The sequence below is a fragment of the Carcharhinus amblyrhynchos genome, chromosome 9 (genome assembly GCF_965287045.1).
Source record: "Carcharhinus amblyrhynchos chromosome 9, sCarAmb.v2.hapA, whole genome shotgun sequence".
In the NCBI taxonomy this organism is placed as follows: Eukaryota; Metazoa; Chordata; class Chondrichthyes; order Carcharhiniformes; family Carcharhinidae; genus Carcharhinus; species Carcharhinus amblyrhynchos.
Genome location: NC_137332.1, coordinates 55,126,386 through 55,154,065, shown reverse-complemented (window position 1 = coordinate 55,154,065; position 27,680 = coordinate 55,126,386). Strand labels below are relative to the sequence as shown.

The following is a 27,680-nucleotide window of genomic DNA, read 5'->3' as shown; positions in this document are numbered from 1 at the left end:
TCAGCCATGGTTGAATGGCGGAGCAGACTCGATGGGCCGACTGGCCTAATTCTGCTCCTGTGTTTTATGGAAGAATTCATTCACTAAATTGAATGAAACAGCAAGAATCCAAATTAATTTGTCCAATTTTATTTTAGCATTGCAAAATAACAAAATTGCATTATTTTTATTACTTCCAATGTACAATTGCCTCAAGTAATAATTCTTAGACAACAGTTAACCATCTAACAGGAACTAATTATTTTAAACTATTATTAGATACTTTAACCTTGTATTCATAATATAAAGTTCCTCACATTCTGGTGAACTAATTAACAAAATATTTTCCAACGGCAGAATTGCCTGTCTGATTTTTAATCTGCTCAAAATACAAGAGTCATATTTGACCTAGCTCTGACCCCAAAAATCTCCATCTTGAATGCCTATTTCTATCTCTGTAACATTACCTGCCTCTGTCCATACTTTAATTTGCCTGTCGCTGAAACCTTCGTCATATCTTTGTCATCTCCAGTGTTTTCATGGCTAGCGTACATTCTCCATCTTCTAACTTCAGCATATCTATAGCTCTGTTGCCCATAATCCTATTGCACGCCAGGTCCTGCATATCTGTCACCTCTATTCTGATCTACATTGGCTTATAGTTCTCCAGCATCTTAAATTCAAAATTCCCATCTTTGTTTAAATCTATTCATGACCTTGGCAGTCCTTATATTTTGAAGCTCCTCTGGTGGCATAACCCACCTCACCAGCTCTGTTTCTTTAATTCTCACCACTTCCTGTTTTCCTATCTCTACCTCTTTAGACTTCCTTTAAAACTCTTTTAATCTCTTGGTCAGGTTTTTTGATAACTGGTCCTGATATCTTTTTCATTAACTAGGCATCCTTTTTTCCTTGGATCTCTGAAACCTTGGAAATCTTTCTACATAAGAGACATTATATTAAGAACATAACTAAGAACAGGAGTAAGCCATCTGGCCCCTCGAGTCTGCTCTGCCATTCAATAAGATCGTGGCTGATCTTTTTGTGGACTCAGCTCGACTTGCCTGCCTGCTCACCATAACCCTTAATTTCTTTACTGTTCAAAAATTTATCAATCCTTGCCTTAAAAACATTCAATGAGGCAGCCTCAACTGCTTCACTGGGCGGGGAATTCAACAGATTCACAACCTTTTGTGTGAAGAAGTTCCTCCTCAACTCAGCCTGAAAATAAGGGGAAGCAGATTTAGAACTATGTCCCCTAGTTCTAGTTTCACCCGCCACTGGAAACAACTTCCCTGCTTCTATCTTATCTATTTCCTTCATAATCTTATGTTTCTATAAGATCTTCCCTCATTCTTCTGAATTCCAATGAGTATAGCCTGTCTACTCAGTCTCTCCTCATAAGCCAACCCTCTCAACTCTGGAATCATCTTAATGAATCTCCTCTATGCCCCCTCCAGTGCAAGTATATCCTTTCTCAAGGAAGGAGACCAAAACTGTCCACAATACTCCAGGTGTGGCCTCACCAGCACCTTATACAGCTGCAACAGAACCTTGTTGTTTTTAAACTCCATCCCTCTAGCAATGAAGAACAAAATTCCATCTGCTGTCTTAATTACCTGCTGAACCTGCAAACCAACTCCTTGAAATTCCTGCACAAGGACACCCAGGTCCTTCTGCCCAGCAGCATGTTGCAATTTTTTATCATTTAAATAATAGTCTATTTTGCTGTTATTCTTACCAAAATGGATGACCTCACATTTATCAACATGTACTTCATCTGCCAGACCCTTGCCCACTAACTCAGACTATCTGTATCCTTTTGCAGACTTTCAGCGTCCTCTGCACACTTTGCTCTGCCACCCATCTTAACGTCATCTGCGAATTTTGACATAACGACACTTGGTCCCCAACTCCAAATCATCTATGTAAATTGTAAACAGCTGCGGTCCCAAAACTGATCCCTGAGGCACACCACTAGTCCCTGATTGCCAATCAGAAAAACACCCATTTACCCCCACTCTTTTGCTTTCTGTTAGTTAACCAATCCACCATCCATGCTAATACATTAATGCAAGTTGTTGTGATGTACAATTGGGGTAGGCCTCTAAACAACTGATCTGAATGGCAATTTTGTAATCATATGAATTGTTCTTCCCAAAAAGAATGCTTTAATATCATCTTGTATCTTAACAGTGAAATCAGTTTCTTTGATTACTTCCCTTCTGAGCATGTTATTGATGTTTGTAAAGTACTATAGATACCTTGCTTGGCTTAGAGTCTGCTGCCAGGAAGGTAGCTTCATATTAAAGGATTCTATACCTTAGTGATGGCATAAGAGGTTTGGGATTTTAGCAAATTTGGCTACTAACATTGGCATGGGGACAAGCAAAAGGCATGCCTGGTTACATTAATCAATAACCAGTCACTGGAACTAATTGGGATGTTTCAGAATTACCCAGATTTGTTTAAAAAAATAATATCTCTGTAGTTAATCAGTGGATCAGTTGTTTTCTAATTGTGTAGTCAGGAAAGGCAGTGCTTTGATTTTGATGTCTTTTACGAACAACTTAAAAGTGACTAAAATTCCTTAAGTGAGCACTACAGCATTGTTTGCGAACCTACAAGTCTTTTTAGTGTCTTTCTTAAACCACTTGCTTTCATTCCCATAATTATTAAGTTACTAGAGAAACTCAATAGGTGAGTGATGTCGAAACTAAAAAAATAGTTGTTTGGTCCTGTTTTACATCTTGTCTGTCCTGTCTTGTCTGGTATCAGTTTTAACCATAAAACTATGGTCTAAAATAGGAAAAGTAACTTGCTACGATTAAATACAAGAGTTGTGAAAGAAGATGATGTGTGATTGAGACCTTTTTGCATGTCATCCATTTGATTCCAGAATACGCTTTTGTTAATTTGTGGCTGATAGATTAAGGTTCAGATGGACCAATGCTGGGTTTATAAACATTTCGTATGCACACAAGTGCTAGAGACACTAAAAGTAAGTTGCTATCCAAAAGATTAATATTAACCTTTCTAGTTGCACTTTGAAAACTTGGTTCTTGATATCATAAAATAAAATGGTTATGATTTTAACAGCATCAGTAGAAGCTTGTTTGACAGAATTATTTAATTTAAGAGTAGGTTATCGCGTGTGGAGATGGACTTAAATTTGGGTCATTTTGGGTTATGCACAAAGTAATTTAGCTTCCTCATCAGAACATGAGAACCCCTAATCCTTAAAGTCTGTTTGCTATTTAATTAAATCAAGTATAATCTGTACTTTGATTCCATTTACCTACCTTTGTTTCATATATTCTGACTAATAAATTATGATCCTCAGTCACAAATTTTGACTGACCCAGTATCCAGTTCTTTTCCACTACCTTTTAGTGAGGTTAAGTGCTTCCTCTTTTTTGATTCCAGTGCAGCCTTGCTCTAGTTGTAAGTCTGTCCCCTTTTCTCGTTTTCCCCACTAGAGGAAATATAGTCTGCACCTACTCTGTCAAATCGTTTCAGAAGTTTGAGCACTAGTGATCATAAATGTGAGTCGCATTCCTCATTTTATGCAATCTCTCCTCATAATTTAACCCTTTAAATCAATGGAATTTTCATAAATCTGCACTGTACCCATTCTAACACTAGCATGTTCCCAGAATCTGATGGGTTCCAGCTTCAGATATTAAAAATTGACAAATTTACAGCTGAGTCTGTCATAATTTTCCATAGCTGTTTAGATTCAGAATTGAAAAGTTGTAAATATCACTCCACTATTTTGAGGTAGAAGGGAAGAAGGCATTTGGTAAAATTCCATGCAAAACCTCATCAAAAATGAGCATGTGGAATTGAAGGTGACCTGAGGACACAGTGATTGATTGTTTGAGGGGTCAGAGCCATAGTAGTGATAAGGCGAGTATGCTCTTGTCAGGATATGATAGGTGGTGTTCTCAGGGACCTGTACCATACACATCAATGACTTAAAGTTAGTCATGAGTAAGACTTGCATTAACACTGCAATTAAGTTGCCGTGAAGTTCCCCTAGTCACCATACATTTCAGCGCCAGTTTGGGTCAATGCACCTAACCGCTTGTCTTTCAGACTGAGAGCAACCAGAGCACCTGGAGAAAACCTATGCAGACACAGGGAGAACGTGTAAACTCCACACAGATAGTGATCCAAGCCAGGAATTGAATCCAGGTCCCTGACGCTGAGAGGCAACAGTGCTAACCACTGTGCCACCATGCCTTGGCTGAAGGAATAGTTAGATAAACAAGTTTGCAGATGATGCCAAGTTATGAGGAACTGTATGTTGTGCAGCTGGGAACACAAAGTTTCAAAGGGACATCTAAACTGAATACTCCAGGTGCAGTCTGACCAGGTTTCCTTATAATTGAAGCATAACTTCCCTTTGTATTGCAGCCTCCTTGAAACTTTGGCTTTGTTAATTACTTTTTGAGCCTCTGCTCTAGCATTATGATTTATATACCTGGACATCCAATTCTCTGCGCTCCTACAATTTCTAGTACCTCGCCATTTAGAAAATATTCTGAATTATCTGTCTTATACCCAATGTGAATAATTTAATATTCTCACACGTTGAACTCCATCTATTACAGCCTTGCCCATATGGTCAATCTGTTTATGTTCCTTTGTAACTTTACGCTTGTGTTGTTGAGGCTGCACTGATCCAGGTAATTGGAGAATACTGCATCTCACACCTAACTGTACCTTGTAGATAGTGGACAGCCTTTGGGAGTTGAGAGAGAAGTTTTTAATCTTCTACTCCATCCTTAAAGGTATAAAGCCAATATGCAGAATGGATTGGGCAAACCCAAGTCCATTCCTTGTGTGCTCCAAAAGCCAAATTCACAATCCAATTGAATTGTCCCCACAAGAGAGAAAAAACTTGCTACAGAATTTCCAGCATCTGAGCTGTGCTGTAACCACAGTCTCTTTATCTGGCTGGGTCCAGCTCCATTTTGGGTCGATGGTAACCCCTAGGGTGATGGTGGGGGATTTGGTGATGCTGTGGGAAAATGGTTAGGCTGTTGTTGGAGATGATCGTTGTTTGGTACTTGGTGTGAATATTATTTATTCGCCTTTCTGCACATGAATACAGACTGCTTCAGTGTCTGGGGAAATGCGAATGGCACTGAGTGTGCAATCATCAACGAATATTTGTACTTCTGACCTTATGATGGAGGGATAGTCATTGAAGTAGTTGAGGATGATTGAGCCAAGGACACTACCCTAAGAAATTCCTGCAGTCATATCCTGACACTGAGATGGTTAACCAACAACTACAGCCACATTCCTTGTGCTGAGTGACTCCAACCAGTGGCATTTTTTTCCCCTTGATTCAAATTTGCTAAATCCTTGATGCTACACTCAGTTAACTGCTACCTTGCTGTCAAGGGCAGGGCCTAGTTTGATTTGTCCTACTTTTAGTGGGCAGGGAATTGTTCTGGAGCACACATCTTCAGTATTGTTGCCAATATTGTGATAGCCCATAGCCTTTGTGGGTACCAGTGCCTTCAGTTGTTTCTTGATATGGCACAAAGAATTGAATTGGCTGCAGACTGACATGAGATGTTGTAGGACCTTTGAAAAAGCTAAAATTGATCATCCACTTGGCACTTCTGACAGAAGATGGTTGCAAATGCTTCAGCCTTTCTTTTGCACTGATGTACTGGGCCGCCCCATCATTGAGGATTAGAAATACTTGCAAAGCTGCCTCCTCCAGTTGTTTAATTGTCCATCATGACTGGATGTAGCAGGACTGCAGAGCTTTAGATCTTGTTCATTGGTTGTTGGATCGGTGTTTAGCAGCTTCACAGGGTGACAGCTCATTATTTGTTTAAATGCACAAGTAAAGCTTTTGCCATTAAGGGTCTTACTGACCTTTTACCAAATAGTTGTGCACTTCCCATTGTTTGTAGGTTTACCTCTTAACGGTGAAGTCTGATTTACTGTGGTAATTTTATTTCCTTACCTTTTTGATTTACTTAAATTTAAAACCTTGATTTGTGACTTGCTTCTGTTTCTCAACTTTAACATCAAATTTAATCATCTTATGGTCGCTGTGCAAAATGCTGACGCACAATTAAATTATTAACCAATTCTGCCTTATTACTCATAATTTGGTATGTGCTTAGCTGTTGGTTTGAAAACACCTTAGCATTATGATTTCAACTATTTTGCTTTTCCCATTCTAGCAGACCATTGAAACCTCCCCATTATTTTCAAACCCTGTTGTTTCCTGTTTCCCTTATCTTATACAATCCTCTACTACATCATCACTGTCTGCAGGTGGGTAAATGTCTCTCACCAAGCTTTTTTGTATCTTTTACTGTTTGTTCCTTTATTCTCCAGTGTTTCCACTGCTTGTTCAACCTTATTGATATATTTTTTCTTTCCAATGCTTTAATTTTGGCATTTATCAATATTGTTACCCCTCCATGCTTCCCAATTTCCTTGTTCTTTCTGAAGATCCTATGATATTTAGTTCCAAATCATGTCTAACTTGCACCTAAGCCTCTAATGGCTGCCAGTTCATATAATTTGAGTTTGATTTGGTCTTCTAACTACTTTTGTTTTTTATGCTATGTGCATTTTTGTCTAGAGTTTATTTGGGTAACTCCCCAACCTATTTGCAATGTGTATTTCTTTTTGATTTTTCATATTTACTTTCCTGATCTATTTATCCTTTTGCCGACCAGCATGTGGTTTAGGTTGCTGTCTTGAGATTGCCACCTAATATTCTTGTATTCAATTTAACACCAAGTTGATACTCCTGATACACTCTCAGCAAGACCTCCTTTATACTCTTACGTCATTGATTCCAATATGGATTGTAACTGATTTGTCTCCTCCTTTTCTATTATTATGAGATCAAATTATATTCTTCTGGGGTTGAGGACTCCAGGTCCTGACCTTGGGAGTTTTGTGTGTCCGTGGGCTGTCTGATGTTTTATAATCTTCGAGCTGAGGACAGGCCCAGGGCACCTTTACAGAAAGGGGGGGAAAAAAACAGATAATACCCAGGAGCAGAATGCATAGTCATGAGAGTCCCAGACAGGGAAAAGGAGGAGGATACAGGGTGAGGTCCCAGTTGAGGAGGAGCAAAGATATGAGCTCCATAAAGAAAAAGGGCTGCAGTTGGTGCACCTTAAATGAAGAGAACTCAGAAGAAGCTCAGATTGAAGGAGACAACAGAAGTGTGGTGATTCTGTGCTACAGGCTGTTGGGAACAAGAGTACCCTTTTGAAGCTTTGGTATTCTGCTCAGTGTGGCTGAAATGTTGAAGTTGTGCTTGACGTGCTATTAGAATGCAGACTAGGGAATCCAGTGGAATGGATTCTTGGCAGACAGCATCGAAATCCACAAGGTGAACTTGTATTGAGGCTATCCGAATTGGAACAACTTTTGGAGAGAAATCCAAGGTGAGCTCTTCAATGGTGAAGTCTGATATCCTTAGTGAGTGAGAATTTTAGTGAGATTGGTTGACTCTCAGCATTTACTGATGTCTGAATAACTTGTCGAGGAAATCTGTCTTGGTCACATCTGTCATTTATTATACAGTGTGTTTTTTCTTTGTTAATTCATGTATACTTAACCTTGAATATTGAGTGTAATAGTAAGATAGATATTGTAGATTGCTTTATCTTCCTAACCTTGTACAGTAGTTTATTTTTGTTTGTTCAAAACCTGTGAAAGTTTGTAGCATTCTCTTAGAAAATGTCTTGGATCTCAAACTTTGTTCACTTTAAACAAAAAATTTTTGGTCCCTAACCAGATCTTGCCAAAAACTTAAAGGTCTGATCAAGGATCATAACACTTTTTTTATCCAGCTGATTTAAGGCATCCTTTACCATAGTGGGTAGCACACACTACAAATCACTCACTTATATCTACAATAACTGGAGCTTTTTTATTCATGAGTGAGTTATTGCAAATGTTTGAAATCTGAAATAAAAAGAGAAGTGCTGAAATACTCAGGTCTGGCACCATCTGTGGAAAGAAAATAAGCGTTGAGTTTCAGGTTGACAATCCTTTTGTTGTGCACAGATACTGTTAGACCTTCTGAATACCTACAACATTTTTTTGTTCTCTCTATTCTCTGCTATCTGTGTCTCCCAACTCCCATCCACCCCTTTTAGAGTACCTGCTGTCTCTGTTCCCTAGTGTTTTGGTTAGGAATCTGCCCATCCTCTCTGTGCTCTTCCTTATTTCTGTGTGCAACAGGTATGTCACATTTACTGGACAGAACCACAGAGGGGTTCCTATTATCTTGTTGACCGTCAGTCATACATATATCTGCATATCTACCTATGTACCTCACTCTTTTGGACTTGACTGTGATCTAATGTTTTTCTGACTGTAGAGGATGAGTGACAGTGAGGCCTTAAAAATTCAATCCTTTCAAGAAAAAGGGAAAGAAATAAGATCCCAAAGATAGATGACACACATCTTGGTTCTTTGCACGGCTTTGAGATTATTTTCTTTCCCAATTTTTCCATTTGCTGAAGTTATTTGATTACTGTATTTCAGTTTTCATTTATTGCTTGTGTTACTGAGAATTTTTTTTTACTTCCATTGTTTTGTGTAATGAATCTGTTCAAGATGCTCTATACGTTGATGTATTTCATTCTTGTAAAGAAATCTGGATTTCTCGAGCGGGCACCAAGGAATAGTGGGAGACAAGGAAGGGCAGCAACTAAGGACACGCCATCAGCGATTGCTTGCTTTGGGAAAGTGGATAGCAGAAAATCATTCCAGGTATTCTGTAACCAGTGTGAAGGTATAAAATTCATTGTACATGAATAAATTAAATGTCCTCCACTTGGATTGGCTGGCAATGGTAAAGAAGATTGGAATCAATTGCATTTTAACTTTTTAATTTATTTTTTGTAATTTCAAAAGCAAAACAATGGCTGCTCCCTGATGACTCAGCAAGTTTATCCAATGGTGTCTGAGCCTTACAGACCAGAAAAGTCTTTAGTTTGATCTCCTCTTTGCAATGCATTCTGATCTCGTTGAGGAGTCTACAGTTAGCCTCTGTTCCTGGGTGTCAGTTTGCTAATCCTGATCAGTATCTAGCTACCCTTGCTGAAATTCTATGCCTGTAACAGCGATCAAGGAGAACATTGAGCTTGCCCCAGTCGTAAAGCTTCTAGTGTTCTCCGGCAAGGCTCACACTGGGCCAGAAATTTAAAGGGTGATAGAATTGTTCACCAGCAAGGTAATGGTGCCTGCAGGAGGGTTGAGAAAGCAGGAAAATATACAGTTGAAGGTATGGTGCACTACTGCAAAAGGTCACATTTCAGTTTTTTTTATACTGTCTGGCATAGGTGTGACAAGCTCATATCTCCATCGACTTGAATGTTTCCACAACACAGACACACACATGCCATTGGAGAAAAATCCATCAATATTTTTGAAATTTTCAGTTGATCTGTCTTCAGTCTTTTTGGGGAGAGGATTCCAGATTTTCACTACCCTTTGTGAAAATGTGATTACTCGCATCACCCCTGAATACCTATCTGCAATTTTAAGATTGTGTCCCCTTGGACTCTTCCCTCACAGGAAATAATTCTGTTTACCCCTTCAAATTATCTTACTCATTTTATGCACTATTAAATCTCTCAATCTTCTATACTCAGGGGAATAAAAACTTAGTCTATACAATTTGTCCTCATGATTTAACTCTTTTAACATTCCTCAAGCAGGTTCTGTGCAAGTATTTGTTCACAATGTATATTGTTTTTTCAGACTTATCCAGAGCAAGAATGATGAAGGAAAACTACTGTTTATAACTGACATCCCAGAACTGGTTAATGAGGATTCTTGTGAAACAAAGGATAACCTGATCTTGCTGGAACCTCCCTTTTCAGAATCTAGCAGCATTGAGGTTGGTCAAGGTCTAAAGTCTGTATTGTCTTCAGGCAAGACTCAGAGTAACAGCTCAGAAAGTGGCGAAAAACTGGTTACCTTCAAGGAGAATATTAAACCACGGGAACAAAATCGGAATCATCATCTGAAAGAAGGTATGAAGGAAAGATGGGACTATAACAAAGGAAATGACATTGCAAACAAAATGGATGTAAAAAGAGACAGCAATAAGAGAAAGACTGAACCAAAGAAAAACAATCAAGAGAAGAACCTGGAACATGCACGGAAACAGAATGTGGCAGTGCAGGTAGGGAATCATTTCTTGAATTTGAAATCTTTGTCTCTTGTAACAGATGTCATATCTTCAGTTTGCAAAAAGGTTTCCCTTAAATGTACTTTGAAAGTTTGGATGCAGTGGGTGAGGAATGGGGGTGTAAACCAAAACCAGTATTAAATTGATCAACGTGGGTGATCTTTTAACTGTTTTGAAAGAGAAACATAGTGATTTTAAACAGTGATTTTAGAGAAACATAGGATTTTTAAAAACTTGCATTTATACAATGCTTCTCTTGAATCAAATGTCTCGTGGTACTTTGTAGCCAATGAATTATTTTTGAAGTCCAAGCATCGTTGTGTAGACAAATAGAGCTGCCAGTGTGTGCACAGCCTGGTCCTGTAAATAGCAAATGAGAAGTAAGCAGATCAGCTGTTTTTTGGGGCGAATGGATAATTGGCCCAGGCTATAGTGATTTGGATCTTTTAAGTCCACTTAAGCAGCTAGGACTTTGGCTTATCCTCTCATCCAAAAGATGGCACCTCTGGCAGTGCAACACTCCCTTCATTCAGTACTGAAGTGTCAAACTAGATTATGTGCTCAAGCCAGGCTTTAATCTCTAGCCTTCTGTCTGCAAGGTGAATGTGCTGATGTTTGTATGTTTCTCAAGATACTTTTTAAAATTGTAATTACTTTGAGAAATGGATCTTGATTATACAGGGGTGTAAAATATTTGTGCCAAATACTGGTTTTGTTTAAGATACTAGATTTTGAGAACATTGTTTTGCTAGCTTTTGTGATTGTGCGTAGGTAGCTTTTTTAAATGCACTTTTCAATTCTTAAAGTTTTAGATTTAATGCTGAAACTTTAGCAGCAGAACTTAATGAAGAGGAAAATTTTTATGAAGTTCAAGTCTTTTAAAGAGTTAAGAAACATAAGTGACAAACACTAACTTTTTAAGTTTGGTCATTTGAGTAGAATATACTTTCTAAAATGTTATGAACTCCTCTGTTTTGGCACTCCAGTTTATATTTGCGCACATGTTGCTTTTTAAAATGTCTGAATAGAATGTGCTTTTTAAACTGTTCTTGATTTTCTGTTTTTGCAAGCTCCCTGTGCTATAACTTGTTGCTGCCTTTAGGCTGTGCTGTGCTAGTGTATAGGCAGGTGTATTGCAGTGTATATATGTAGAGGTAGTAGGATATGCTGACACCATTTCATAATTTTATGGTTACCATATGATATATGAAAACTATGTTGAACTTTGTACTTTTGCTGATAGTATCACTTCCAGTGCAAGTCTAAAAGAACAGTTTATGAAACTATTTTCAGAAACTGTCTTGAAGCAGTGAACTTAGAATTTTGCCAATATCTCCTCTACTCTAACTTGAGGGCAAAGGAAACTATCTTAATTTTCGAACCTACTCACCTGTCTTCGAAAACACTTTTTTTTAATCCTGCCTCTTCCATCCATTAGGTGCAGAGAACTGGTGGATTTCATTGTCATCAAGACTGAGACTAGTAGTTCTGTTCTTTCCTGTTACCGCCTGAATTTCTTCACATTTCTGCTGTGGGTCAAATTGGCTCTATTCAAAGACGGTCTTTGGCTAGAATTTTACATTGTTTGGGTGGGCATGCATCTGACCTGGCAGTGCATGAAATTGTAAGAAAAGAGGTCTAGTGTCCTGATATCACTGTGCGCACTTGCAAAATTTTAGTCGGTGGGTATGTGCAAGAGTGTAAGTGTGCTTACTAGCATCAAGCAGGCAATTTAACCTATTAAGGGGCAAATTGAATTAAATTTTATATGGTCCATCTGCTTTTACAAGTGGTTACCAGCCAATTGGCCAGGCAACTTTAGATTCAAGTTTGACCCAGGATGGGATGAATTGTCTGGGTTGAAATAAAATTTAAAGAAAGGTCTTTGGGTACTGAGGGTTGTGTTTGAATGTGCTGCCTAAACATTCTTTGCATAGCTATTCCGCCTCAATTTATTTTCCACAGGTCAGCAGCACCCTGGGATAACTCCGTAGTGACTATCTCCCTGAGAGAGTACTTTGGACACACTAGCCTGCACGCTTCCTTTTTGCAGCGCTCCGGCCTTTCACAAATCATGTTTCATGCTGGCTGTCTGTTAATTGGTCAGTCAGCATGAAATTGCAACCCGAGACCAACTCTGGCCATAAGGCATTTCACATCCACTTCTTCGAGTTTATGCGCCTGGCAGGTGAAAGATTCTGGCCTCATGACTATTGGATGTTGAATTTTAGCCATTGAAAATAATAGGTAGCAGTTTAAAATTGGAGCTGTCTGAATCACAATAATTCTGGTGCTAATTTTAGCAGTGGCATAACAATTAAAATATTTATTTGGGTGCCATAAAGGGACAGGGGCCTTATTTCTAATTTTGACTGGCTGAGTCTTACAGGTCTTAAGGAATCAGGTGGATAAAAGGAGTGGAAGACCATTGGATCCAGGAGTTAAGTGACTTTTCACCTACCTGTTGGATCCAGTTTATCACCTCCCTACCAACAACCCCAGCAATCAGATGCTTCCCAAAACTTTTCAACTTCGTCGACAAATCTGATGATCTCCATAAAGCCTGCAATCTCTTTTGATATTCCCTGGGGTCTTCAAGCTCTTGCCTCCGTAATTCCATCTCCTAATGCCTCTGTTCTCCAATTCCCACCAGTACCTTCTCTGGTATCCAATCCCACCCCCCACTTCCAACTGGCCTCCGATATAGTTACACATCCCTACATTCCCAGCCTTTCTGATCCCTTTCTCCTTCTCTGTTTCTTCCTGATTTGATATGGTACTGAAGACCTATTCACCTGACGATTAATCAACTATACAATCTAAGTGGCTACAGCCAGGAAAAAGGGATAATGTATACTTATCAATTCCTCCTGTTAAATTCAGCAGGTCCTAATGGAGAATCTATTCCAACAGGTTTCTAATCTCAAAGCAGCAACCCTCCACCGTACTGCCTCAAAGTTTATATCCAGATCTGCGATCCATTCATCCTTCTTGATGTTATGGTTCATGTCAAACTCCAAGTGTTTTATGGAATCTGCCTGGATCATAAGTTTTGCATCTTTAATGTGGCTAGGATAAGCATGATGTGTTTCACTTCAGATATGATTTCAAATGATCCACTAGGGAGCTTTTATCAAATGAAGTTTATTTAAGAATATAGTTAATATGTATATAAGAATATTAGCAAGAACTTCTTTCAATTATAAACAAGAAACAGAACAACCACTATAATGTATAAACCTTAACAAAATATATCTAACGTGTTCCAACCAAATCAGCCTCGTAGACAGAAGACCCTTTAAACAGATTTAACTCAACAAAGGCTAATGCTCATGTGATACTGGACTTGAAACATTTGGATGAAGTCTGCAGTTCTCTGGCTAGACTCAGAACAGCTTCCCAAAACACCAGGGACTCTAGTTATGCCACCAGCAACAGACTCCCCTCCAGGAAAGCAAGACCTTGCTTTCAGATGACCGACAGAATTTCCAAAACCAGAGAGAGACTACTTTTCACCTTGATGCCCCTTCTAAAACTGAAACTCAAACTGCTGCTGCAAACTGAAAGTGAAAAAAAACTATCACTTGACCTGTCAACCAGTTTTTACCCTAACATTGCAATCATAAACATCCCAGTTTAAGTGGCAGTAAAAAAAACTGTTGCCAGGCTGTCTACAAATGAGAAAAACAAACTAAGGCTGTGAGCTGAGAAACACTGAAGCTGTGAGAGCTGCAGAGATAATTGTACAAAAAAGTCCTTTCTGAAAAGTACACTATTGTTATACTTGGTTGCTTTGTGATCCTTGATGTGGTTGTCTTCACCATCCTCCTTTTAATGCCTTGCCTCCATCACCCATCTTGATGGGATTTCCTTTTCTTAATTATCTGTTGCCAGACCATCTTTTGTAATGGTTCTCCTACTTTTGCAGCATTACATTTTGAGCTCACCAAAGGTTAGCTATTGGCCCCTTTCTCTTTGTCCACGTGCTGCATCTAGCCATATAACAAAGAGTGCTAATAGGATTTCCAGGTTGGGTGCATGCCCACCCAAGAAATTTAATGGCATACATAATGGCAGAGTGGTTTGCACTGCTGCCTCAGAGCGCCAGGGACTCTGGTTCAGTTCCAGCCTTGGGTGACTGTGTGCAGTTTGCATCTCGCTCGCGCTCTCTCGCTCGCGCACACACACACTCCTACGTGGATTTCCTTTTGAGTGTCCCGGTTTCCTCCCACAATCCAAAAATATATTGGGTGGATTGGCTGTGCTGAATTGCATCTTAGTGTCCCAAATGTATAGGTTATGTGGATCAGCCATGGTAAATGTATGGGGGTTGCGGGGGTAGGGCGGAGGGGTAGGTGTGGGAGAGATGTTCTTTCAGAGAATCAGCGCAGACTGTGGGCTGAATGGCCTCCCTCTGCACTGGACATTCTGTGGTTCTTTGAGTATCAAAGACAATCTCCTGTAACTTATTCTACCACGTCTCTACTGCATCCTATTGTGTGACTGCTTTTCTGGTATCCAATCTTGCAAAAACTGCAATTCCAGAAACCATTATTTCCAGCATTCACCACTTCTGTGCTCGTGTCCCCTTCCACAACCACTGCCTCAGGTTGAACCAGATGTTAACCTGTTCAACACTCCCTGCAAAGATATTAGAATCATAGAATCTATAGTACAGAAGGTGACCTTTTTGGCCCACGTCGAGCCTGCACTAACAACAATCCTACTCAATCTGTGTCCCCGCATATTTACTCTTTTAGTCCCTCGACACTAAGGAGCAATTTATCATGGCCAATCAACCTAACTCGCACATCTATGGAGTGTGGGAGGAAACCAGAGCACCTGGAGAAAACCCACAGAGACACAGGGGGGTCATGCAAACTCCACACAGCCAACTGAGGCTGGAATCAGATACAGACCCCTGATGCTGAGAGGCAGCAGTGCCACCATTTTGCCACTGTGTCGCCCTAGGTTGAAAACTTAGTTCAGAGGCTGTGTACTCCAACTCTAACATTGTTAATGTTGTTCTCCTTTGTCCTTGATGTCTGAAAAACCTCATTCGTGCCTTTGACATCACCAGATGTAACTAATTTCCCATACTTTATAAACTTCACCTCATCTGAACTCCGCTGTCTATATCCAAACTGCCCACTTGCCACTCGCAACAATGACCTGCATTGACTCCTATTTCCACATCTTAAATTTCAAATTCTGATCTTTGCCCATCTCTGCACTTGCTCTACTGACACACGTACTACTCCCCTGAACACTGTTCCACAAAGTCCACCTCTTGTGCACCCTTCTTCCATCCTAGGTGGTTGTCTTAGATGTGTAGACTCTACATTGGGATTTGACTATTTGGTAATGATATGAGGACTGCTGCCCAGTTGCCCTTTCTCAGTGCCAGTCACTATGCACAGGCACACAGGTAAGAAATATTGCCGATTATCAACATTTCATTTCTTACAGTAATTTTACTCATTTGGATGTAAATAAGGCTCAAAATGGGTTAATGGTGCGAAGGAAACATTGAACAGTGCATTAATTCCCAAGCTGAGTGTTTTCAAAACTAGTTACAGTGCTAAATACTTGATATTCAGTACTAGAAATTGAGAAAATGCAAGATAAACTATTGAGTCATCACACAAAAGTAAACTTTTGTGCTGAAGAATCGCACACGTTTGCTGACAATAAGAAATTGATCATTTCTGGCTGTCATTGGAAATACAAAAATGGGGTAAGAAGAAGAAGCAGCACATGCTTTTGTATATAGTACCTATCCACTGAAGATGCCTAGAAACCCTTCATGTTAAATGGAATATCTACTGTAATGTTTGAATGAAAAATATTGACCAAGTCCTCCCGTTTGGCTATCACTCCTGTGCTCTCAGATCACTGGTCAAATAATGCCTAGATCTTAAGATTTTCATCCTTTGTTTTCAGGTGTCTCATGGCCTCAGCCCTCTCTTTCTCTGTAATCTTCTCCATTCCCACAATCATGAGATACATGCACTTACATAATTCAGGTCTCTTGAGCATCTTGGAATTAGATTGTTCCACCATTGGTCTTCAGCTGCCTAGGCAACCTATCCTATTTTATACCCCTCTCTTTTCCTTTCAGAAAGCCCTTAAATTTTTCCTGTTCAACCAGGCACTTAGCCATTTGGCAGTATATCACCTTAGAGGGCTAGCTACCTAATTTTGCTTTATAATGTTTGTGTGAAGCAATTTGGGATGTTTACATATAAAGGATTATATAGGATATAGGGCCTAAAAGTAGGGCATTTGGCTTAAGTAGTCCATGCTGGTTTTTATGCACCACGCGAGCATCTTTCCCCAACTAAATCTATTAGTGTAATTTCCCAAGATAGCCACTCAACCACTCATTGTTTTATTATATTAAGGGCTTTATTCTAAATGATCACAATTTGTAGTTGTGTACCTTGTATTGTTTAATAGTGTCTGTTCCATAAACTTGGAATCACAATACTCAATGTTTGTAGTCAGAAAATCCTATCTCAGAAGGGCCAAGTATGTATAAGATTGACTAGTTGTTCACGAGTGTGATGCATTACAAAGCAGTATTCCTCTCCCTGTCTGAGTAATAGAGGCATCAGAATGATTTCAGCAGTGAAAAGGAGGTCCCTTGTTTTTGCTTTGACCGTATGGGAATAATTAGCAAAAGCCAAGCTCTTGGATCTTGCGTTTTCGTGCACTTCAGTATGGTGTGTATGATTGCATAAGAATGTGGTGTAATTGTACCTTTTATTTTGTGCTACGACTTGTGCAGAGCAAAGTGTTATGCTGCAAAGCATGGCACAGTGGTTAGCACTGCTGCCTCATAGCACCAGGGACCCAGGTTCAATTCTGGCTTTGGTCACTGTCTGTGTGGAGTTTCCACTTTCTCCCTGTGTCTGTGTGGGTTTCCTCCGGGTGATCCGGTTTCCTCCCACAATCCAAAGATGTGCGAGTTAGGTTGGCCATTCTAAATTGACCTTAGCATCAGGAGAATTAGCAGGGTAAATGTGTTGGGTTATGGGATTAGGACCTGGGTGTGGCATTGTGGTCAGTACAGATTTGATGGGCCAAATGGCCATCTGCTGTACTGTAGGAATCTGTGTACTTGATGTTGCTGTTAATAAAAGAGAACTTCAAGTTTTTAAAAACTTCGCAAGCCTCAAGATGACCAGTCCAGTCAGTGCAATGGTTCAAGCTTTGGATTGTCAGCTGGGGCACTTGAATCTATATTCTAGTATCCGCTGACATTTCTATCTTCAAACAAAATTTTAATCAGATTGACCACAAGCTCCTTCTTGGAACTCAGGGGCATGCTTCAAAGCATTTGAAGGTGCTTATGGGTTGGAGTTCCCAAATGAAATACAAAATGAATGGTTAAGATTTGATCTTTTTATCTTGCTTTAGTGCTATTTGTGGCCATTAAGGCAGATGAATTCCTTTTGAGGTTTACATAGTCTTGTGTTTAATAAATCTAGGGGAAAAATAGAATTTGACAACACCTTATCAGAAATTAGTCATGATTTATTTGAATAGACTGGGAAATAGAATACTTGGCTTGGTAATCTGAATTACAATTTATAATTTACGTTTCAGGTAAAAACTCAGTCAGATTTGAGAAAGACACCTGTTTCAGAGGCAAGGAAAACACCAGTGACTCAGTCACAAAACCAAACCAGCAACTCTCAGTTCATCCCCATCCACCATCCAGGAGCATTTCCTCCACTTCCTAGCCGACCAGGTCAGTGAGTTTATGTATTTAAATTTGGAAACATTACTTGCAAACAATGATCATTTAAGCCTTGCAGTGTTAACTATATAAGGCATTGCATTTTGTTTCTGTTTTTGTTTTAAATTGATCCCTCAAATCCGTTTCCATTGATAAATATTTAGGAAGTTTTTCACATGGGTGCCAATAGGTGCTGTTTAATGAACTCTCACGTTATTATGCAGTGTTGATCGTAACTGAATTTGTAGAGTTAATTTATTTCCAAGTATGGTATTGTTCCAGTATGGCTGTAGACACTCTTGAGTCAGTAGCATAGTAAATCACATGAGCATCCCCCACATACTTGGGTGGAAATCTCTTAAATGCAATGCACCAATTAATAAAACAATTAATTAAATAGTTCTTATTAATCAACGTTTTAGCTTTTGTAGAAGTTGTTTGGGTAACAACAATTTCTTGCAAAACCAGTGTTCGTGCAACAGATGTGAAGACGGAAGCAAATCTTTTGGTAAACGATAGAGTAGTCAAACACTGACAAATTGGGAAGGAGATGATGGAAAGGACAGTGGCCTTTCTCAGAATCACTTTATTACAATGCAGAAGGAGGCCAGTCGGCCATTGTGTCTGCACTGGCTCTTCAAATGAGACATTCACCTGCCTTTTCCTTGTAACCCTGTGCATTTTTCCTTTTCAGTTAAGTCTCATTCCCTTTGAGTGCCTCAATTGAACTGGTCTCCAGTGCACCCTTCGCTGCATTCCAGGCCGCTGCATGAAGAAGTTTCTCATGTTTCCATTGCTCTTTTTGATAGTTACCTTAAATCTGTGCCCCCCACCTCCTGTGGTTCCCCCCCCTCGCGATCCTTTCAAAAGTGAGAATAGTTTCTCTCTCTACTCTGTCCAGACCCTTCATGACTGGGATTGATTTGATTGTACTGCAGGGTGCCAGTATAGAAGCCAAATAGCTGCCTCTTGTGCCATGAAAGACTGTCTACCTCCTTAATTCTAGTAAACAGCATGTATTTCTCTGTTAATACAGATTGTGGATTGGCATGCATGCTGAATCATAGTACTGGTATGCCTGCTAGTGATCTTTAATAGTGTCTTTTTATTGCAGGGTTCCCTCCACCTCCCTATCTTGTGTCTCCACCAGTTACTTTCCAGATGACTCCTGGCTACACATTTCCACCTGGAGTTTCCATACCAGGACCTTTCCTCCAAGCCACTGGTCACCCCCAATCAGGAAACCAGGTGCCAGGTGGGAAGCAATCCCATGTCCCTTATAGTCAGCAACGGCCATCAGGGCAAGGGCCAATAAATCAAGGACCCCAACAGCAACAACCTCAGCAACATCAGCAGATTGCCCAGTCCCAATCGCAACTTCAGGTTCCGGTTGTGAACCAACAGTCACCCACTAAGGCAGCACAGCAACTGGGAAAGAATCAACACCATCTCGGACCTCAGCAGGTAAGACGAGTGTGACACATTCCAGAATGTTGGGAGTGCTGCAAATAAGCTAAGTTATTGCACAAAAGTTTCCTTTTAATGATAAGATCTATTTTTACATTGAAAGCTGTACGTCTCTTCAGTCTGGGTGGATTATGGACTAATGTCAGCAGATTGTCATAATACAAATATTCCTGATAATGACTTAAGGCTGTGTGTAACTTAATTAAGGGTTTATTCTATTACCCTATGGTGTCTCTGCCAGTTACTTTTAAGAATTCCGCATGTACAAGATTAGATTTTGCAATATAAAACAGGTGTTATAAATTTTGCTGTATCAGTCAAGTTTCAAATGATATTTGCAAAGAATAATGCTTATTTGTAACGTCCAGCCAAAATTTTAAAAATAGATTTCTGCACTAATGTTGTTTTGCCAGTCTGCTTTAAACACTGTCTCCATTTTTAAGCACACTTCTGTTATAAACTTGTTTTTGTGGAAGAACTGTGAGTATGGTAACTATAGTGTCCTCATTCTTTTGAATGTGATCCTCTCAATAATGACCATTTTGTCTTTTGAGGTTAACATAAGTTGCAAAGCTTTCAGTTAGTCAGGTGGAAAAACAAGGTGTTAAGAGGTGGATATTTTACATTGAGCAACAGATGGAAAACATTGTGCTTCCAGGGTTGTAAAGTAAATTAGCTTAAATATGTTTGTGATTTTCCATCAAGTAGTGTATGGAGGATAACTTTTATAATTAAAGAAAGAAAGACCTTGTCCAGCCTAGATAATCGATCTTTGATTACAATTAAAATGCCATATTTTCCTCTGAGTATCTGCAGGCTGATCAGACTAACCAGCTTTGGAATCAACATCATGCGGTCCCCTCTCAGCATCAAAAGGCATCTATCCCGATGTCTTTGAAGCAGCAACCCTATTACATGCATCAGGACCCATTAAAGCTGTTTGAAAAGTCACTTCAACAATCACAGCAAGTCCAGATGGAAAAGAACCTGAAAGCATTTGTTATGGAGCCATTTACCCAGAACCCTTCAGATGTGCAGAAATTGCAGGACTTTGCATGGGACTATGGTACGTTGAGCAGATTTGATAACTCATGATGAATGCCCTGTACTGTTTGAAATTGAGTTCTCACCAACAGGGACTGGGTTCCTGCTGTGATTACCATTTGATAACCCACCTTTAAAGTGCATACATGTAGAAGCTGGGAAAGAATAAGACTGGACTTGCTGTAATTCCACCTTGACCTCTAAGTATGAGCAGCTGTTTAACATTGATAAAGTGGCAACTTGCCTTCAGGGAGTAAAAAATAAAATGCATGTGGAGTGGGGCCAGCTGACTGGTAGACAGTCTACAGCATTTAATGGATTGGACATGATCTGAGAAGCATTGAGTGAATATGTTGTGCTTTTTGTAATAAATGAACCATTTTGTATAGCGTTGAGATTATGGATCTTGTTTATCCCTGAAGCCAGCTACCATTTGTCATTTTTTTAGTAGCCTATATATATTTTACACTTTTTTTTTACTGCGAATGTATTTGGGGGAAAAAAGTTACTTGGAAAGTTGTCACTGATCTTACATCCATTATTTTCCGTACAAGATCTTTTACTCCATCCTTACTTTTGTACTGCCATATCCTTTGAATGTTCCAAAAACCTTTGTTTAACTTCTTATTATTTGCATTCCTACAATGACCAGATTTGTTCTTTATCGTCCTTTTAATCTGGTTTGATTTGGTCAGGTTGAAATTTCGTTGTAGCATCAATTAACATCATTTTTAATATTACACACTTTGCTACACTAGACTTCCCAAACTGTTGTGTTCCAGTTGAGTTAGTTAAGCTTATTTCCTGTTTTCTGAAAGTGCACTTACGTCTGTAATCATAAGACCACAGCATCCTTGAAGCTTTCTGACTCTATTCTACCTTGCATACGATATCAAAGAACATATGATATTGTTTGATCACAAAACTGAATGAAATTAAGGCTTTCAGCCTTACGAAGAAAATCAATATTGATTCAAGTGACTTATCTTCCATTACGAAACATTCAAATTGTTAAGCACGTGCTTAACAACTTGGAACTTTGTAAAATGAGAATTCAGCTGAAACACTATGAAATAAATGACATGAAGGATTTTTGAAAATGGATATATTAGAATTCCATTTCTGGAAAGAAATGAATGAGATGATTTATGAAATGGGACAGGCATATTAAAGCCAATGGACTTTTTGTCACAAAGTATTTATATTTTTCTGTCAGATATGCGGCATATAATGGGGCATCAACTGAGTAATGACCGTTTGGTGAAACGACAGCCAGGGGTATTCCGAACGGATCAGGATAACATGCCTAGAATGCAGTCTTATGAGGTAAGGTATGAGTGAAAACAAATAAGCATCATTTAGTATAATGTGCACATATATTAGTTAAGCTTGTATTTCAGCCTGGAGGAGCTAATTCTCATTTATGCCAAGGAATTTTTAGCATTGTGTTACCCAAAATATTTAAATTCAGCTCAACATTTTATTTCAGCATTTTTAATCCTCCTTGTTGCTAGTTTGGCCTTGAACATAAGGAAGTAAACTTTGTTTCTGATTAACCTACCCACTTAAATAATGGATTTTGAGAGACCTTTGCTTGTAAAATTAAAGAAGGCATGAGAATTAAAATGAAAACTCAATTCATAATACATTCCACTTTAATTCACATGCCCTCTTGTATCTAAACTAGTACTTGACATGACATTGATTTGGCAGTTTGATATATTTTTGTTTTGCTCTGTTTTACTGTTTTTCAGTTTTTAGGTTTATAAAAATAACATTGTGTTCATTGTTTGTAAATACCTGCCAGTTAGTTTGTACTGACTCATCACTGATTCTCATGACTGTTCTTAATATGTCATGCTTCAAGCAGCATCCTCATTTTTTTTTTGCATCTCATTGTGTCCACCCATCTCTAGCTGCTATGTTTGTGCAATTTCAGATCATTTTTGATATTTCAACAGCTTCTAAATCACATTAAATTGCAATTCTTTATATTAGCTATTATTCACTAACATAGTTAAATATATTAATTAGACCCATTCAGCAGCTTGGATGACATCTTTGCAACAATACTGTTCAAAATATTTCAGTGCCCTTTTATATTGTTTAATTGTAAAAGTAGAACTATTTAAACATGTAATGAGATAAGGTAGTTTGTAGTTGTGTATTTGTAAATATAAGGATGGGTGAGTTTTAAAAATATATTGTGTTCCTCATAAACCTGAATTCACATTGTGTAAATAATGCACTGAAGTGAAAATATTTTCTATTGATATTTTCCAGTGTATACTATACAATAAGAATTATTTCATTTTCTCCAATGGATCATTTTTTAATACAGTACTTTAAATCATTTAAAGTCATGCCTGATATTCACTTGTTAACTCAACTTCATTGCTTCTAAACAATTCCCATTTCTTCACGTAAATTTCCAGCCATAGGATAAATTATATTTTGGCAAGAATTTTCAGTATTTCTGGTTCTGAATCCAACTCTTAAGACTTTGTTTATTTTTCCTCTGAGTATGCTTTCTTCCTCTGTTCCTTTTCTGTCTGTAGGATGCCAAGAGCTCACCTCTGTTGCCTCCTGATCTGTTAAAAAGTATTGCTGACTTTGAGGAGGAGGAAGAGCTGGCTTTTTCCAAACCCCATGATTTCTACCAGGCCTTGACTAGCCCTCTTTGCAGCACTTCGGGGCGAGGTTTCTTTGTATGTACCTACTACTTTGATCATCTTTTTTCTGTCTTGCATTTCCATTCTTGATGAATGCAAAAAAAACAAAACACAGTTTTCTGTATAGTAGCTATTCAAGCAGCAATGTCAGTAAATATCTGCTTGCTTGCTCCATTGTGTTCTTCACTTAAAAATAATGTTCTAGACAAGTTATTGAAGATTAACTCATCTTTTGTGTTTTCTTTATACACGGGTATAAATCAAAGCATTCTGGTTATTTTGATACAAGTCAACACTACAAACTAACTAATTTTATTGCAACTTCACATCTTTTAGGATTAACATTTGGAAGGATTTGTTTTAACACTAAATCTGCTAAAAGCATTGGTTAAAACTGGACTGTTGATCAGGGAGCTGAGATTAGTCATTAACTTGGCAGCATTTTCATGTTGTTGCTAGCAACAAAGTAGTGAGAGCTGCCTAGAAGATTTTTGGAGTTTCAAATTTTGTGGTAGTGAAAAAACGCAATGAGGGTATTGAAAGAAAAAAACAAAATGGAAGAAACAATCACCATCATAAAGATGGTAATGGGAGAAACAATTGGGGGCAGATGGGAAGTTTGCATAGAGTAGAATGATTGAGGGGAACATCATTGATTAGTATTACAGAAGTGAATGCTGAGGTGATAAAGGTACAAGTGTGGAAAGGGAGACAACAAAAAGCCAAGAAAATATAACTTATTTGCTTGCCATAGTTGAGGTAATTGTAAGGATCTGAAATGTTAGGATTACAAACATTAAAACAGCAAGAGTCTTGACACAAATAATACTAAGAAATTTGTATGACCGGTCTGCAAAATCCAGCTTCCAGTTGATATTTTCATTGTGTTTTGGGCATAAACTTTTTCCATTATAAATGCCTGTGCCCACATTTATGAAAGATTATACCTATGTAATTTTGTCAGTGTATTTGCACTCTTTGGCCACTAGATGACACAAGGAGTGAATTTCTGATTTAGTCGGCTCCAGATGACTTATTTAAATTTATGACCAGTCCTCACTGCCCCAGTGTCAGTGTTTCTTCACCATCTTTCCTTCCAATTTCTGTCTTACTGAGACATTGTGGTTTAATTTTTAAAGCTTTTAATATTTTCTTCCTTCAGGATTTAATTTTTATTCTGTTTGAAACGTTCCCCTATGTTGCCCCTTCAAACACACTTTTTTATAAAATTAGTCTAGTTCACAGCCTCCTTTCTTCCTGTTATTTCATTGCATTGCATCATCCCTCTTGAGACTTGTTTTTCCGTCTATCCTCTTAAATGTCTCTTCCTTGACATGCTACTTTGCAACCCTGCTGTACGTTGCCACTCAGATGCTACGTGGCTACTTTCATTGTCAAATTGAGCTTCAATGCACATGTGCCACTATGTCCTCCATCTCTTGAAGGCTTGTTCAATTGAATCAATATCGTTAAAAAGTGCTCATTATATGACATTTTAAAAATGTGATTGCTGACATTTGAGGGGAAGTCAGTGGCAATAATTTGCAAGCAAAGATATTTGTTTACTTTTGTCATCAGTGTCACTGATTGTTATCCTCTCCACTCAGTTCTGCCTCTACATTGCATCCATCTCTCCAGCTTTCCCTCTTTTTATTTCCCTACTGTCCTCTTCCCTCATCTCTCTTGTGTCTCTCTCTCCCTGCCCTCCCTTCTACCTAGTGTGAACATATACACTGCAATATTCCCTGGATGCCTCAGTAGACTGTTTCTCTCTGCCTCCAACAAATTCCATTTGTTTGTTTTTCAAAATTATTTGAAGAAAAGCTAGAAGATGTATTTCAAAAGTTGTTCAGGTAATATTTATCTTGAACTTTTCAATGAGAGGGGAATAACACTTAACTGAGTACACAGCTGTTATAACCTTTGTTTCTGTTCAATTATAAATGTTGTGCAAACTCCTGAAATTATATTGACAATATCTTTACACAATTTGATCTGAACTTAAAACAAACAGAACCCCTGTGACCTCAGTTACTATGGATCAGTGATCTGGTGTTATCCCCACATGGCTAATGCCCTTTCATAAAATCTACAGAATTTTGTAACGTACCATGGGAGACTTGCTAGCTATCTAAGCAATTGTTGAACATGTAATGTAAAGTAATCACTGATAAGGACTGAGCAACCAAATTTATACCATTTGTGGAATTGGGACAGATTTCATGAAATTTTTAGGTGAAAGAATCCATATCAGATAGAATTGATTATTTTGTTCTCATGCAAAAGTATGGTTTTGGTCATTATAATTCCTGTTATCTTAATCGAAGCATTATCCACATAGCATTTCCTAGTTACAAAACTGAAAGTTATGTATATATCCTGGATGTGCAGACATAGCAATGAAAATGCTGTCTTTGGACAGCAATGTTGGACTCCAGGCAGGTGTTTCTGAGCAGTTGGCGTTGGACTGCTTTCAGTTTTAAGATACTTTTACAACTCCCTATAACACATCAGAAACACTTTGCATTTATCTGACACTGCCTGAAATTAAATGTGAAGTTTTGTCGATCCCTTTCCCAGTGTCTTTTAAATATAGAATTCATACTTTGAGTTCTTAAAAGTGCTGTTTTTATTTCATTTACAATCTTGAAGCATTGAACTCATACTTCCTCCAATCTGTCTTATCTTCAGTTCAGTGATGTGATAGTTAACCAACATTGTTGGTCATTTAGATAATGGAAAATGGAAACAAGTTGTTACAGTTCATGCAGCTCTGCCCATATGTTTATATTGCAGCCCTAAAGACATAATATTGTTATGTTGTATTTGATCTGGTTTAAATTATTAATGTTGGTTATTGATGCTCGGCTCTTTGAATTTTAAGTTTGAAGAGCATGTGGGATTAGATGAAATTTTGGGGACTTAAAACTGGCTGAATTAATGGTAATGGCTCAGATCTCCCAACTTCCACATTGACTGACTGGAGTGTATTAAGCTGCTTAATTCAAAAAAATTTACTCACTATTTTCAGTGGGTCTCCTGGACTTCTTGAAACTTCTCTATGAAAGCAAGACAAATACACCAGCAATTTAGGGGGCTGAGCCAATTCTGGACAAAGATACTGATAAATATTCAGTCCTCAAATGTTATCATACCAGTTGGTGGGGAAGGGTTTACGCACTGAAGTGCTATTTTGTACAGTTTGGAGGCAACCTTCAACACTGGAAATTCACTCATATCAGAATGGTTGCTGCTGCTTATGCTTTACATTGGAGCTCAGATGTTGACATCACCTGCCTACTGCTAAGTCTGGCAATTGCGGTAACTTTGCTCTCTCAATCAGAATGAGCAGGCACTTGGCTTTCCAGATATGGCTTGCTTCCTACAGGTGCAGGATGCCATTGATTATCCTCACAAAATCCAATTATTTGTCAACTGCAAGGTCTTCCATTTCATTGTGTAGCTAGTGTTCAACTGCAAAAAAAATCTTGCGCAGCTATGCACAAAGTTCCCAGACAACTATCAAAATGCTTTCGTCCTGCGGCAGCTCAACCTTCCTGATCTCTTCATGCCTGGAAGCAAACTTAAGGGATACTAACTACAAACCTGACCGCTAAACCCCTATAATACTGCAATAAATTGCATATCTGATGGCAATGTGACATTTAACAGGCTGTTAGCACAGTAAAGGTGTGATTTAGGTGCCTGGACAAATCAGCAGGCTCCCTTCAGTGTGGGCCAACCACAGCCTTCAGAATGCTTGTTGTTTACTGTATGCTGCACATTATGCAACAATGGAGCCAAGACCTTTGATGAAGGTGGCAGAGAGTTCAGATCCCTGTGGATGATTCAGTGGGGGAGACAGACGAGCATAAGAAGAGTAATCAGTACAGCCTAGGATTTCTTTAATGCCAAATTCCTTAGATGGCACCTGTGTGTCCATGTCAACAGAGAATTCACTGTCCCTATCTCTCTAATCTTGTTCACTTATGAAATGAGTTGTTAGGTGAAAGCACAATTCTCTCCTTTACCAGTCCTATCATAGTGTGAGGAAGAATTGGTGCATCGTCTGCCCTGAATTCAGTATAGTATTAACTTGTCAAATACTGCTGTTTTTAAACTTGTAATCCTCCCTAAATCCAGGAGCATGATGTGAAAACTCAGCATCATTAATAATATGTAAGGGCTTAATTGCTTGTACATGCAAACTTGTGTGTATTTAAATGGAAAATTGTGAAGCATTTACATTTTGAACAAAGGAAGTAAATTTAATTTTTGGGCTCCAGACGGTAACAATGCATTACTTACAGTTGGCTGTTATTATGGTAGTTGTTTTCTCAAATATCACTTCACATTTTAACATTATTTTTATTGCATCTTTTAGTGCGACACCTGTAGGAATTGGGAGAATTTTTGAGGACTGTTTTCATATATAGTACTACTTAAAGTATGCTGGTCTGATTCCTGCATTTGTTGGGAGTCATACCAAGCACAAAGGAAAATTGTTGTGGTTGTGGGAGGTAAATCGTCTCAACTGTCTGACATCACTGTAGGCGTCCCTCGGGGTAGT

The 27,680-nt window shown here is 38.6% G+C and overlaps 1 protein-coding gene across 3 annotated transcripts in view; it reads left to right on the top strand.

The window, feature by feature from the left end:
- The window catches only part of smg7 (SMG7 nonsense mediated mRNA decay factor), a 137,989-nt gene that overhangs the window by 93,715 nt on the left and 16,594 nt on the right, over positions 1-27,680 (top strand). The window contains exons 13-19 of one of the 3 annotated variants that reach the window (XM_080195709.1): positions 8,638-8,757; positions 9,751-10,177; positions 17,795-17,939; positions 19,042-19,391; positions 20,211-20,460; positions 21,655-21,764; positions 22,997-23,146. In XM_080195709.1, coding sequence (XP_080051835.1) covers positions 8,638-8,757; positions 9,751-10,177; positions 17,795-17,939; positions 19,042-19,391; positions 20,211-20,460; positions 21,655-21,764; positions 22,997-23,146 — 1,552 coding nt within the window. Of the gene's footprint in view, positions 1-8,637; positions 8,758-9,750; positions 10,178-17,794; positions 17,940-19,041; positions 19,392-20,201; positions 20,461-21,654; positions 21,765-22,996; positions 23,147-27,680 lie in introns of all 3 variants that reach the window. The other 2 variants (XM_080195708.1, XM_080195710.1) reach the window with 2 other exon arrangements.